The 14,619-nt window shown below is 40.5% G+C and overlaps 1 protein-coding gene across 4 annotated transcripts in view; it reads left to right on the top strand.

The window, feature by feature from the left end:
- agtpbp1 (ATP/GTP binding carboxypeptidase 1) overlaps positions 1-14,619 on the top strand; it is a 30,046-nt gene that overhangs the window by 6,135 nt on the left and 9,292 nt on the right. For 3 of the 4 annotated variants that reach the window (XM_053624376.1, XM_053624379.1, XM_053624380.1), the window contains 18 exons: positions 3,396-3,463; positions 4,218-4,281; positions 5,330-5,476; positions 5,580-5,711; positions 6,473-6,566; positions 6,798-6,835; positions 7,061-7,269; positions 7,927-8,104; positions 8,214-8,302; positions 8,512-8,628; positions 10,133-10,602; positions 11,167-11,250; positions 11,355-11,441; positions 11,692-11,840; positions 12,105-12,192; positions 13,083-13,227; positions 13,339-13,489; positions 13,943-14,123. In XM_053624376.1, coding sequence (XP_053480351.1) covers positions 3,396-3,463; positions 4,218-4,281; positions 5,330-5,476; positions 5,580-5,711; positions 6,473-6,566; positions 6,798-6,835; positions 7,061-7,269; positions 7,927-8,104; positions 8,214-8,302; positions 8,512-8,628; positions 10,133-10,602; positions 11,167-11,250; positions 11,355-11,441; positions 11,692-11,840; positions 12,105-12,192; positions 13,083-13,227; positions 13,339-13,489; positions 13,943-14,123 — 2,491 coding nt within the window. Of the gene's footprint in view, positions 1-551; positions 992-3,395; positions 3,464-4,217; positions 4,282-5,329; positions 5,477-5,579; positions 5,712-6,472; positions 6,567-6,797; positions 6,836-7,060; positions 7,270-7,926; positions 8,105-8,213; positions 8,303-8,511; positions 8,629-10,132; positions 10,603-11,166; positions 11,251-11,354; positions 11,442-11,691; positions 11,841-12,104; positions 12,193-13,082; positions 13,228-13,338; positions 13,490-13,942; positions 14,124-14,619 lie in introns of those variants that run through there. The other variant, XM_053624378.1, reaches the window with a different exon arrangement.

Here is a 14,619-nt window from a genome sequence, read left to right as displayed (position 1 = left end):
TACATTCTGTAGTTTATATTATATAGGGGTTTTTTTTCCAGATAGGCTTTAAGAACACCTTTGACAAAAGAAGAACGTATTGAAATCATGCTCATGGCTGGATCGGGAAGCTGTCGCAAGGTTGCCATGAACTTAAAGAGGAAACATGGCGAGAACATCACACACGACACTGTTGCCAAACTTAATACGAGTTCACAAAGACTGGAAGTGTTATAGACCGGCCGAGAAGTAGTGGACGACTACGGACATCCACTGACAAAGGCACAACCTACGTGGTGCTGATAAACTGTCCATAGACCCCTATGTATGGAAACGTTTGGGACACCCTGTACAGTAATAATGAATGAATAGCGTCATATTTATATACTTAATACTGGTATCAAATGGTGTGGAATGTGTGTTACATGAATTTGAATTAAATTTAAAAACTGTCTAAGCACATTTTACAGGATGTCTCATTATGCATATCGGATTAGTATAACATTTGACCAAATAAGTCGTTTAAATTCCTTCTTGTCGTTTACCGTTACATATAAATTGGTAAATCATCCCACCCCCAAACCTAATCTTCTCTGAGTAAGCTGCCGTGAACATTCTGACGTGCCTCAGTCATTGGCCAGACTCACTGTAACTGTATCCAGCATATCCCTCGTGTCTGGAGTGTGAAGGACTGAAAGTTCCCTCCTGTTCCCTTCTCCGGTCTCTCTCAGTAACCGACTCGCTTACACTCCGTCTCCAACGTCATCAGTGCTGCCTGTCATCGTGCATGCCTGTCATTATTTTCACCGTAGGGGGTTAGTACAGCAGGAGGGGCCTCGTGCGCTGTGAGGCTGTGGAAGTGTTAGTCTGTCAGATAATATGTCAAGCGTGCATGTCTGTGACAAACGCGTATATGCATCTGTGCATGGAACAGTGTGTATGTCGAAGATAAAGATGGACTATAGCAGTCGCAGATGGAGGGACGTACACATTCGGCCTCTGTTCAGCCCTGGTAATTACTAATAACACAATGTTTAGAAATAAAAATTTTAAAAAAACAGACTTTATACTGCTCTGTATCTCTACGTAGCTGCTTGAACAGTATTTTGCTACTTACTATGTTATCAGGTAAACAGCGAGACATTTAACACGGGCGCTTTATGTAATGTTTTACAATTTTTAAGGTCACTGTGTCCTTTCAGATGCTTCTCTAAGTAGATTTACCCTCTCACTATATAAAACACTATGTAAAATATTTTACTTAACTATGAGGAATTTGATTTACTTTGCAGAGGAATCCCTCTGCAATATAATGTCAATCTGAGGAATAAAATTGCTGTTTGCTAATGTAGTTTAAACTGATTTTGCTAACAGGGAAACAAAGCATAGCTAAGGTGCAGGGTTATTATAAACTGGGTCAACGCAGATCCAGGCATTAAGATTTGTAATTTGTGGCATTCATTTATTATTTTTGTTTAAATTAGGCTTTCTGTGAATGTCGGTGTTACATGGTGTTCGGTCGCACACCGATTACATCGCTTGCCCACCGCGGCACCGCCCCCACTGTTGTTTTTGCCTTTTTATAGTAATAAAAATCATTTAGTTCAGGTAGAGAACTGATGCTACAATAAAATACTGAACACGTCTGCTCGATTCAGCATGAGCCGAATGAGTCACAGTCACAGATCAGATCAGCAGGAGTCAGATCTCGTTTATCACGTGACGAGAGTGAGGAGAGCTGACTGACAAGATTCGGTTTCAAAGCAAAATGTAAAAGCACCTATTTGGCAATATTTTGGATTTAGACCCAATGTTTATAGGGAACCTGCACCAGTCAAGCAGTTGCCGGCCCCGAATTGCCACTAATTCGAAAGCGAAATTGAAACGCGCATGGTCACGTTCATAAGCGATTTAAAAACATAAGCACGCCTTTATTGACAGCTGTAAATCAGCAGGCAGGTATATGACGCAAGGACTCTCTGTCGAGTGGCTCGCGCTCTATTATTTGTAACATGATATAGGGACAGTTTTAAGCAGCTCTGTACAGGACAAGGTGCTGAGTTTTGAAAATCACACAAGTGGTTGTTCGGGAACGATGGCGATCGGTGATTGGGTGCTGGGAACAATGGTTGTCAGTGATTGGTCATTGGGAACAGTGGTCATCAGTGATTGGTTTTTGGAAACAGTGGTGATCATGATTGATCATGGGGAACAATGGACGTCAGTGATTGGTCGTCGGGAACACTGGTTGTCAGTAATTGGTTCTTGGGTGCAATGGTCATCAGTGATTAGTCGTTGGGAACAATTGTGCTCGGTCATTGGGAAACAATAGTCACCAGTGATTGGTCGTTGGGAACATAGGGTTGTAAAGTGCAAGTCAGTCAGGCTTTTTAAAAATAAAGCCACTAAAGGGGTCTAAAAGTCACCAAATCTAGTGATGGACACAAAGTTGGCAACACTGATCAAAATAATGCATCCTAGTTAGTACAGGATACCCATAATGCACTTGATAGTATTTTTATGATTGCTTGTAAAGCAATCTTGCATCTGTGAAAAGTACTAGATCAATACAGTTCTTCTTCTTCAAAAACATCACTTGAATGCTATATAGTGTTTATTGTGCAAATGGGTAATGGCATTTGTAATTAATTAAGATCCCTTGATGTACAGTTAGGAACAGTTGCTGTTTGGGCTTTTCTACTTGCATGTTTCGGCCGTTGTTTAGATGTGATGAAGTAAAATGTTACTTGTTTCCATTGTGCTCTATTTCAAGCCCTGTCAGTGCATGCCAAACTCGCCTCTCTGAATGTAAATCAAAAGTAAACACGGCTAAACTTCTGCTTCTCCCACTTCCCTGTTATATAAGTCACTTTACCCTCTGCTCAGACCTTGTGGTGAGGATACTTGGGTTTTACTCTTGTACATGTTTGAACCTTAATGACCAGAACAAGAAGACGCTGGGGAAGAAAAGAGTATTTGCTTGCTTGCTTCACATCATTGTTTGTAAGGCCAGTTATTTTCTCCTCTTGTGGGAGAGCTGGCTCATTGAAATGGCTCAGATGTTTGAGAAAGGTGAACATGAGAAGGTAACCAGACACTTGGGTTTCAGAGCTTGCTCCCTGCAGATATTTTCCAGCCTGAAACTCGATTACATGTTTGAAATGTCCTACATGGGAAGAATGTTTCAGGCCTCGGGGAAATGTTCTCCCACTTGGAAATCAAGTTTATTTCCAAATAAATCCCAAAATAAATTGCACTAAAGTATGAGCCAAATAAGCGCAGGACCACTTGAGATACTGGCTCAGGGGGTCGGGCTACTGCACCATTGCTGTTATACTCTGGTGAATGTTATGTGTAATCGGATTAGTAACGAAGGAACAATCTGAGCTGATGTTTTTCCTGCTGCTTTGTTTCAGAGAAGACGCATAAGGAGATCATGGCTAAAGGCTCGAGTGGGATGGAGGTCATTCTCTCAACTCTAGAGGTAAGCTCCCTTAAAAAATTAAATAAAATGTAATAATAAATAAAAACGCACACACCTCTTATATACCATACAGTGCAGCGCATACAAAATCCCACAATGCACTGCAATAGGTGATGTCCAAACAGTGCCTTTTACTTAGTTAATAATAATAATAATAATAATAATAATAATAATAATAATAATGATAATGATAATAATAATGGTGGCTTAGTGGTTAGCACGTTTGCCTCACACCTCCAGGGCTGGGGGTTTGAATCCAGCCTCCGCTCTGTGTGCACAGAGTTTGCACGTTCTCCCTGTGCTTTTGAGGTTTCCTCCGGGTACTCCGGTTTCCTCCCCCAGTCCAGTGACACGTGTTGTAGGCTGATTGGCATTTCCAAACTGTCCGTAGTGTGTGAATGGGTGTGTGATTGTACCCTGCGATGGGTTGATGCCCTGTCCAGGGTGTCCGCAGGGAGTCCCCTGGGATAGGATCCAGGCTCCCCGTGACCCTGAGGATAAGTGGTACAGAAAATGCATGGATGGATAATCATAATAATAGTTATTGTTGTTGTTGTTGTTATTATTATTATTATTACTAACAATAATAGCAATGTTAATAATAATAATAATAATAATAATAATAATAATTTTATTATTATTGTTGTTGTATCATTATTCCTATTGGTAATAATAGCAACAACATTACATTTGTTGTTGCAGTTAATACTGTTAACAATAATTTGTTTGTTTGTTTGTTTGTTTTACCACACAGAACACAAGGGATTTGCAGACAACTCTGAGCGTCCTGGGGATTCTGAATGAGCTGTTGACTGTGGGTGAGTTTACTAGATTTTTTTAGGATCTCTCATCTTCGAATGTTGTACTGTGTGTAATTTGTGCGCATAGCTGTAAACAACACATAAAAAAAGAGGACTTAATATTTGGTCAAATGTCCTCTGCTCGGTCCTCATTGGTCTGTTATGTGGCTTTTAATCTCATCAAGGAAATTCACAAAATTGCATTGCTTCAATGCTTCCTATGTCGTATTGACAGGATTGGGGGTTCGAATCCCAACTCCGCCCTATGTTCGCGGAGTTTGCATGTTCTCCCCGTGCTTTCAGGGGTTTCCTCCGAGTACTCCGGTTTCCTAAGGTTGTAGGCTGATTGGCATTTTCAAATTGTTTGTGTGAATGTGTGTGCGATTGTGCCCTGCAATGGGGTTGGCACCGTGTCCAGGGTTTCCCCCAACTCATGCCCCAAGTTTCCTGGGCTAGGATTCAGGCTCCCCCACAACCCTGTGTAGGATAAACAGTACAGAAAATGGATGGATGGATGGATTTGCATGCTGCAAGGGGTCTGCAACATCAGTATTAATACAATAATGATTAACAAGTGATATTGTGTAGCATGATATCTGGTAATGTATGCATGCACTCTTTTGAAGAATACAAAAAACTTGAGAAGCCTTTTTTTTTTTTTTTTTTTTCCCCCAAAACATTTACTACCATCCACATCTTGGTTAATACATGGTCGACTTTCAGTTTGTTTTGTTACAGACTGATAAATGTGCACATTTTCACCAAACAGTTCAACTAAAAATAAAAGAATCAAATGAAGCCAAACCATAAGTTCAATACAAATGACTAAAAATATGACCTTTTAAAAAGATGTGTGTGTGTGTGTGTGTCTGTGTGTGTGTCTGTGTGTGTGTCTGTGTGTGTGTGTCTGTGTGTGTGTGTCTGTGTGTGTGTGTCTGTGTGTGTGTGTCTGTGTGTGTGTGTGTGTGTGTGTGTGTGTGTGTGTGTGTGTGGAAAAGAAATGAACATACGAAGGAAACATGAACTTCTCAGCACCTTTAACGTGTTGTATGTTTTGGTTGTGTAGGTGGCGGCCGCAGGATTGGCGTGTTCGTATCTAAAGGAGGAACCGGCATCCTCCTGCAGTTACTGATCAGCTCCGGCAGAGAAACGTCTCCCAGTGAAGAGCTCATGCTGCAGATCCACGCTCTACTAGCCAAAGTCGGGCCTAAAGGTAAGAAACAGACTTGTGTAGCGAAGTATTCTGAAATGCCTGACACGCAGTGATGAGACGATGAGATGAGCGGTGAACGCCTCTTGCTTGATTCCCTCTACAGACAGGAAGTTTGGAATTAAAGCACGGCTGATCGGGGCTCTGAACGTGACCGTGAATCTGCTGAAACAAAACCTGCAGAATTACAAACTGCTGCTGCCGTGTATACAAGTTCTCCGCGTCTACGCCAGCAACTGTGAGTGCGAGAAAGCGTCATTTATAAAGCACATTTATAAAGACAAGCCAACGTAATGCGCAGAATTTACGGCCTCTGTCTCGATCTTATGAAGTCGCAGGTCTTCAGCAACAAATGCTACGTGTGGTATAGGACATGTACTATATATGTAGTATTGTGGTTTCTTAAGATTCTTAAAAATGATGTGCGAAGTTAAGTCAAAAACGTTTGATCTTTGATCAATACGCAGCATGAATTTATTTATTTTTTTAATGTAATTACATTTTTTTAATGTTCATTTATGAAGGCAGTTAACTAGCGACGCGCTGATCTGAGTATGAGTATTGGGATGATATTGGCGTGATCAGTTTTGTCAATCACATTTTTGTCAATCACATTTGACACACCAACATATTTTCTGCTATATATACAGATGTTGCACTTTCTGTTTATAGTTGTATATAAATCGGTATATAGTTTTGTTTATAGTTGCGTTGTGGAATGTCCACGAAACCAATTACTTCCTGTTATCACTTACGTTATAGCAGCTATAAACAGTCGTTCCCTCACCAGCCTCTCTTTAAAAAAAAAAAAAGTTTTTTTTTAATTCTCGCTCTTAAAAAGACCAAAATAAATAAATAAATGCAAGACTTTTCCGTGTCAGAAAGATTTATATTACAGCTTTACCACTGACACTTGTATAATAAATACAACTGTTATTTGTGTCACTTAAATACTTGATCTGAACCGTTACCCAGAAGCGTTCTTATTTTCGTCAGCAGCGGTGAACGGCGTGTCTCTGGGAAAGAGCGGCGTCGTGGAGATGATGTTCAAAGTCATCGGACCCTACAGCAAGAAGAACACCACTCTGCTGAAGTATGTAGGACTCGGGGAACGGGGGGGGGGACTTCCTCACGTTTCCTCACGTCTGTAGTCTAAAATAAACACATCGTTTTCTTGTGCTAAATGAAGTATAGCAAGAGCAGTACTGATTACATAACGCATGTAATGTAGATTTCACAGGTTGAATATGATCCTTGTTCCTTATTATTATTATTATTATTATTATTATTATTATTATTATTATTTTAACTATTTTAACCACAGAGTGGCCCTTGATACGGTGGCAGTATTGCTGAAATCAAGTAAGACTTCATTTTCATCTCTAGAATCTTAAGAATGAATACTGTGACGTTCACTACATTCAGTAAATTAGTCTTTAGTTATTACCTTTTGATTGTTTTCCTGCTGTACACTCATACAACCTTAAACTAGTCACTGTTTATTTCATGTGATGTGTGTTTATAACATGGTTGTGGAATTAAGCTCAAAGTGCCAGTCCTTTTTTTTTTTGTTTGTTTGTTTATCAGAAATGAATGCCCGGCGGGCGGTAGACAGGGGACACATGCCAGCTCTGCTCGCCATCTATCAGGACTGGCACCAGAACGACACACGCCACAGACACGTGCTGATTCGCAAGAGCATTCTGGGTTGCATCAAAAACCTCACCAACATCAAGCTGGGTAGAAAGGCTTTCATCGACGCAGATGGCATGAGGATTCTCTACAACACATCTACTGTAAGAAAATAAGGTCTTGCGTCGATAGATTTTTAGTCTATTTGGCTGGATTCTTACAGTTGAGGTTATAAGTTTACATACGCCTTGTAGAATCTGCAAAATGTTAATAATATTATTTCAAATAGTAGGGATCATAAAAATAGCCTTTTTTTTGTTTGTTGTTTTTATTTAGTACTGCCCTGAGTAAGCTATTTCACATGACAGATGTTTACATATAGTCCACAAGACACAATAATGGTACATTTAAGCACCACAGGGGGTGTAAACTTTTGAACAGGATGATCGGTGCAATTTATTGTTATTATTTTGTCTTCTGGGAAACATGTAAATATCTTATGCAGCTTCATCAGGGCAGTACGAAATGGAAAAAAAAAAGATCTTTAAACAAAATAATAACAATTTACACTGATCATCCTGTTCAAAAGTTTACACCCCCCCCCCCCCCCCCCCCCCCGGTGTAAGTTCAGTTTATTATGTCTTGTGGACTATGTGTAAACATCTGTAATGTGAAATAGTTTATTCAGGGCCACATCACACCACCTTGTCATTGATTCTTTTCCTAGAACAGCATACCTCCAAGTGTTTATATGAGCGAGTCATAAAATTGTACGAATGCCTCTCAAGTATGTTGTGCATTATTCTGTCTCTGTTGATCAGGAGTGTTTGCCTGTTAGGACTTTGGATCCTCTAGTCAACATTTCCAGCCTGATCATGAGAAAGTGCTTTCCAAAGAACCGCTTGCCTGTGCCCACCATTAAGAGCGTCTTTCATTACCCACTACCACACGTTCCAGCCAGCGGACCCGTAGCTCAACTCTACAGTCAGCCCCCGGGGGGTAAAGCGCATAATATAGAGTGAATGTACTTTAATATAGTGCCCTGTATCACTTCAGCCTACAGTTGCATGTGAGCATGTGATAGACCGATTGTCTGTGTGTGCTGCAGTGGATGACGTTGTAGATGAGAGTGATGATAACGAGGACACAGAGATTGACACGGAGAATGAGGAGGATGAGAAGGACCACAAGTCACAGGTCACTTCATCACCTTTAATGCAGGAATCTTATGTTGCACAACAAAATACAAGTTGAAAAGTATTCTTATTAAACATAGTGACCTTATATGCTTATCGTTGCTAACGATATCACACAAAGTTCTGTGCTAGGTGCGAATTTATATCAAAAATTGTGAATTGCTTAATGAAATTAAATAAAAGCCTTTTTTTTGTGGTATTTCATTGCAGAATCATGATGTCGAGACTGATCTCAACAAACTACGACCCAGACAGATACCCATACGCCCATTTGATGAATTAAGACCTTTCGAGTGTTTCTTTCCGGAATTTTCTGAGGATTTTCAGGTAGGGATTTGCCTTTAGTTCATTATTTGGTGTAGATGTTAAAGCTTAAGTTAGCAAATATAGTAAAGATAGGATCAGGAGCATTCTCCTGCTTCCTCTTCACCATAATTGCGTTTTCCACCCCCTTCAAACTTCATATGCATCATAGTTTCCTGAACCAGTGAGCTGAACCACTTTGCTTCAGCTGAGGGCGGGGCTTATTTCTGGGCCTGAAAAATGTCAACTGAAGCCTAATACTAGCCCAATCAACACTTTTCTGAGCAATCTTTTAAAATTAAAAGATTATTGTAGATTTAGAAACTTAGAAACCGCACTTTTTAAGTCCGAACACCTTTTCTGTTAATCAGCAGTTTGTGTGCTCTCTAATCTTCCCTACATTCATGAATGAGGGAGGGGAATTTGCCGTCTGTGTCACCTCATATTTATACCTCAGTGAAACACTTGGGAGTTCCTGAACACTTGGATTGATTAATTAATTAATCAATTAATATTTTCACTATTGATTATATGTATAATTTTTTTTAAAATACATTTTTAGAATACATTTAGTTCAATTAAACGTCAGAGTTGGGTCATATTTTCAGTGTGAGATTAAGGTTCTTAATCAGAGACCCCCCCCCCCCCTTCTGTCTTTACCAAGAGTGCCAATATTTCTGGAGCTCACGTCACAAAAATACACGTGAAGTGAAGAAACAAAAATTAAAAACATCCAAACAATCAGGATAAGGCAACATATCTGCTTGCCTGTCAATCATGTTGCTTGTCATTTCCTAAAGCACTAACATTTCAGTCATCTAGCTTAGGGAACACTGTATTTGTTTGGCTTTTGAGTTGTAACACAGCTAGCTTCAGCTATTTTGCAAAAAAAATTCGAACTTTTTCGTGCAGTGGCTCTGATCGATTTGACCTCTTTTCTCAGCTTCAAAATGGCTTGCTTTTCTCCCATATACAGCTCTCTGGTCTTCTTGTTGGTTTATCCTTTTTAACAACAAATGCTGTGTTCACAGGCGAAACCTAGGGCTCAATCCAAGAGTAGACATTCAGAGCTATTAATTCTTTAAACAATCAATCTAACAGGGCACACCTGGGCAGCAGGTCATGTGTTCCGACATTTTTGATCACTTGAAAAAATGGGTGGGTTCAAACAAAAGGTGCCATTTTCTAAGTTATCTAGGAAATGTAAATATGAGGAAATGAAAGCCTTTAGGAGACCCATATGCATTTGAAATCCCGCAGTCGTAATGAATGGAAATGTGTCATAACTTAAATAAATAAATAACATTTCACCACTTGGTAGTTTTTTCAAACCTGACTCCTTGGTAAGCTGCACCCGGTATGATGGGAACTGCAGATATAACTACATTAGAGCTATCTGATGGATATCATATGCACTTCTTTATTGAATTGCTCTCCTTGAGAAGTGTTGAAACTCCTCAGGGTGATAAAAAGTAACATTCACCATGATGTACATGCAGCAATTCACCTTGGATGCCCTCTCTTTCAGGACTATGATTTTGAGACTAACAAATCCATGTCCCCTCCCGCTCCTGAAGCTCCAAAGCACCAAAAACACTCTATAGTCATCCCCACAGCTCAGACCAAACCCAGAAACAAATCCTCACACCAGAACCAGGGAGATAAACCACTGGATCTGGACGGCATCTCAATCGCCAAAGCTCCAGAGCGGGAGCTGGTACACGGTCTGAGCCGGCTGCTTCTTGACACGTCCGATCCGGTGAATGGAGGAAGCTGTGTGGAGGCGGGGCTTCAGGAAGAGGGTGGGGAGCAGGCGGAGCTCGAGGTGCCCGATACTGCCGCCCTTCTGCCTCTGCATGACCCCGATCTGTACCTGGAGATGGTGAAGGGAACGTTCTCTGTGCCTGGGTACACTGAGGTGGCGTATCCGGATTATTTTGGTCACGTAGCACCCAGCTTTCGTGAGCACATTTTCGAGAGGGTTTATGGTGTCCAGAGGTGAGTACCTTTTATGTACTCTCCCCTCCCCCCACCCCCAAACCACCGGTTCCACTTAAACTGGCAGAGAAGTTACTAAATTTGTATTTTCCTGATGTATAAATATCTAATATACATTATCCAAGAACACAGCTAGCTAGATAACATGGCTAGTATACAACATAGTTTCTATGTTGAACAGTCAATTGCCTAACTAGACAGTTCCACAAAAGGAGGTCATTAAATACCAAAAACGAGACAGGAACAATTGCACTTTTATCCTCATCAAGGAATTCAGATTCTATAAATATGCTAATTAGACACACCCTCAATCCTACATGCCCCGCCCCTTCACCAGCGTACTAATAAGGTTGAAAATGTGGCATTTTATTACTCTCCTGTAATTTGCATAACTTTCATTTGCATATTTGAAGATGATTGGCCTTTATATTTTATGATGCAATAACACCTGAAATGTAACATGTTCAAGCTTCCTCTTACTGCAGAAGTAACCATTGCAGGAACATACATTGTAATACATTCTAAATCTGTTTTTGTTTTTTTGTTTTTCATCTTTCCCAACAGGGCAAAAATCTTCCAGGATATTGAGAGGCTCATTCACCCCAGTGACATCATGGATAAAGTTGTGTATGACCTTGACCTGCAGAGGTCAGTTGTTAACAGTGTAACAGTTTATCCTAATATAATTTACTACTTCATTAAAATCAAAGAAGAATTATCTTTTTTTTTTTTTTTTTTTTTTTTTTTTTAAGCTGTCCGTTAATCGATGACGGCGAGTCTCTGAAGTTCAACTCGCAGTTTGAATCGGGGAACTTGCGCAAAGCAATTCAAGTCAGAAAGTAAGCAAGATTTGCCTTAAGAGCACAGTTTATTTGGACGTGTTGGTTTCCCATCACACAGTTTTGCTTCTCGCTTCTTTAAACAGAAATTTAGTCTCTCAAAAAGTGTACGTAAGCTTTCATGAACTATAGTAGTCTATACAATATTAAATCATGTGTTGCTACCGTTTATTAAATTTCAAGAACCACCTCAGTCACATTACATGGGATATTATTTATCTTTTAATATATCATTATTTGTGCGCTCCAGGTTCGAGTATGACTTGGTGCTAAACTCGGACATCAATAGTAATCACTATCATCAGTGGTTCTACTTTGAGGTGAGCGGAATGCGTGTGGGGGTACCGTATCGCTTCAACATCATCAACTGTGAAAAATCCAACAGCCAGTTCAACTACGGTGAGCTACGGCCAGAGCTTTATCTGTAAAACATAAGAAAAAGAAAAATAGTGTGAAAGTAGCCCTAGGTCTTGAATTCACTGTGACCTCAAGCTGTTGACTTACGCTGAGGTATAACACTACACATACAATTGAATGACTTGAATGTTTGGGGTTTATTTTAGGCATCATATTGTCTCACATGTGTATCTGTACTGAATTGGTAGTAGTCTATCTGTGGCATCGTGTTTGTAGGATTATAAGAGCTGTGCATTCTTGCTGCAGGCATGCAGGCGCTCATGTACTCTGTACAGGAAGCGATCAGGGGAAGCCCTCGCTGGGTTCGTACTGGATCTGACATCTGCTACTACAAGTAAGTCCTGCTTTATTCCAAACGCACACCATCTAAAGAACAGTGGCCAGTTTAACTGCTCAGGACAGACAAGGGACTTATGAAGAACCATCACAAAACATTAAAACAGTCATTGATCATCCATGTAACGATACACATTATTAAAAAATCAAGCATGTGTAAACTTTTGAACTGGATCATTTGTGTAAATTCAGTTATTATTGTGTCTTGTGGACAATATGGTAAATGGCGCACTTATATAGTGCTTTTATCCAAAGCGATTTACACGGTGTCTCATTCACCCATTCACACACACACACACACACACACACACACACACACACACACACCAATTGTAGCAGAGCTGCCATGAAAGGCCATGCAAGGCACTAACTTGCCATTGGGAGCAACTTGGGGTTCAGTGTCTTGCACAAGGACACTTCGGTATGTGGAGTCACGTGGGCTGGGAATTGAACCACCAACCCTACGATCAGTGGAATACCTGCTCTACCACCTGAGCCACAGCCGCCCATGTGTAAACAGCTGTTATGTGAAATAGCATATTCAGGGTAGGACTAAATAAAAAATTTATATATATATATATATATATATATATATATATATATATATATATATATATATATATATATATATATATATATATATATATAAAATGTTTTTTTTTTTTTTTTTGCTCCCCATAATTCTTTGTAATTATTAAAATTTTTCAGATTCTGTAAAGCGTATATAAACTTATGACCTCAACTCTATGAAGATAATGACCGAAACCTGTACAATGTCCACGGAGAGAGTTTCGGTCTTGTTATCGGACGTGTTATCATAGCCGAAGTGTACCAGGACACAATTTCTGCTAATAGCTCAATATTGTAATCTATTTCCTGTCTAAACAGGAACCATTTCTCACGGAGCTCCATCGCAGCTGGGGGTCAGAAAGGCAAATCCTATTACACCATCACCTTTACTGTGACCTTTCATCACAAGGATGACGTCTGTTACTTTGCCTATCATTACCCGTACACCTACTCGACCCTGAAGGTATCTTAGCTTAACCTCCTGACCTTCAGTCCATTTCTATACACTGATAGTACATAGTGTGTCTGAGACTGAGTGTGACGTGATGTGATGCGTGCTGTTGGTGTGTGTCAGATGCATCTCCAGAAGCTGCACGCTCTGTGCACGCCTCACATCTACTACAGACAGCAGCAGCTTTGTAAGACGCTCGGCGGAAACGACTGCCCTCTGCTGACCATCACAGCCATGCCGGAGTCCTCCAGCAACGACCACGTCTGCCAGTTCAGTACGTCTCCCTCAAACACACACACACACACACACAAGTGTCTTATTATCCTTGTGAGGATCTTTCGATTGATATCTTTATTAATGTAGCTATGTTACACCTAATCTTAATTATAACCCATACCTTAGGAACCAAAAGGAAACATTTTGGCTTTTAGTTTTGTAAATAAAAGCTGTGTGTTTTGTAAAAAGCAGTTTACCTCATGGGGACCAGCAAAATGTGTAGACAGGGTCAAAACGGTCAGATATTCTTATACTTGGCATTTGGTTCCCACCAAGATATTTCAACCCCCCCCCGTATAATTTTCAAATATAGCTTCTACTGCAATGGAAACATTATTTGCAACCCATATTTGGTGTATTTTTCTCAAAATGCACACGATGCTGTGAACGAAGCCAAACATTGGCGATCCCTGTAATCAAAACCTGAGCTTGACTGCTGTGGTGTGTACAGAGAACCGGCCGCTTGTGTTCCTCTCCGCACGCGTTCACCCCGGAGAGACCAACGCCAGCTGGGTGATGAAGGGCACGCTGGAGTTCCTGATGAGCTCTGGCCCTCTGGCACAAAGCCTTCGAGAGAGCTACATCTTCAAAATCATCCCTATGCTCAACCCAGACGGGGTCATCAATGGAAAGTATGTACACACGTGCAGACGCAGACACACACACGCACTGTTCCATGCATCTTTATCACACTACACAGCATGGTTTAGTTTAGTTCAGTCCCGTTAGTTTTGTCCCAGTGTGTTTCCGTAAAAGTTTTCGAATCAGTCCCTCCAGGATTCCGTGATTTTTGCCATGGCAGAAATGAACGCAAAATCAAGCAAACGCTGCAATATTCAGAGGAGCTTTTCAGAATTAGCGCAGATTTTCCACAGATTTAGGCCAAGACGAGTCATGTGACATCATCACAACGCACGTTCAGCCAAAGCCCTCTTCGATTCACACGTGTCGATCATGAGTACAGCTAAAAGGTCTCGTTTTCAAACAAACATCACTGCGAAAGACCATGCAAAACAATTTTGTGCGACTGCAATTTCGCCAATTCAAGTAACTTTCCACAACAACAAGAAAACACTGCAGTAAAATCAAGGATTTTTGGCCAGAGCAGACACAAAAAAACCTCTGCGA

This window comes from Ictalurus furcatus, chromosome 5 (assembly GCF_023375685.1).
Source record: "Ictalurus furcatus strain D&B chromosome 5, Billie_1.0, whole genome shotgun sequence".
Lineage (NCBI taxonomy): Eukaryota > Metazoa > Chordata > Actinopteri > Siluriformes > Ictaluridae > Ictalurus > Ictalurus furcatus.
The sequence above is the reverse complement of the archived record's forward strand: the minus strand, read 5'-3'. Positions and strand labels throughout refer to the sequence as shown.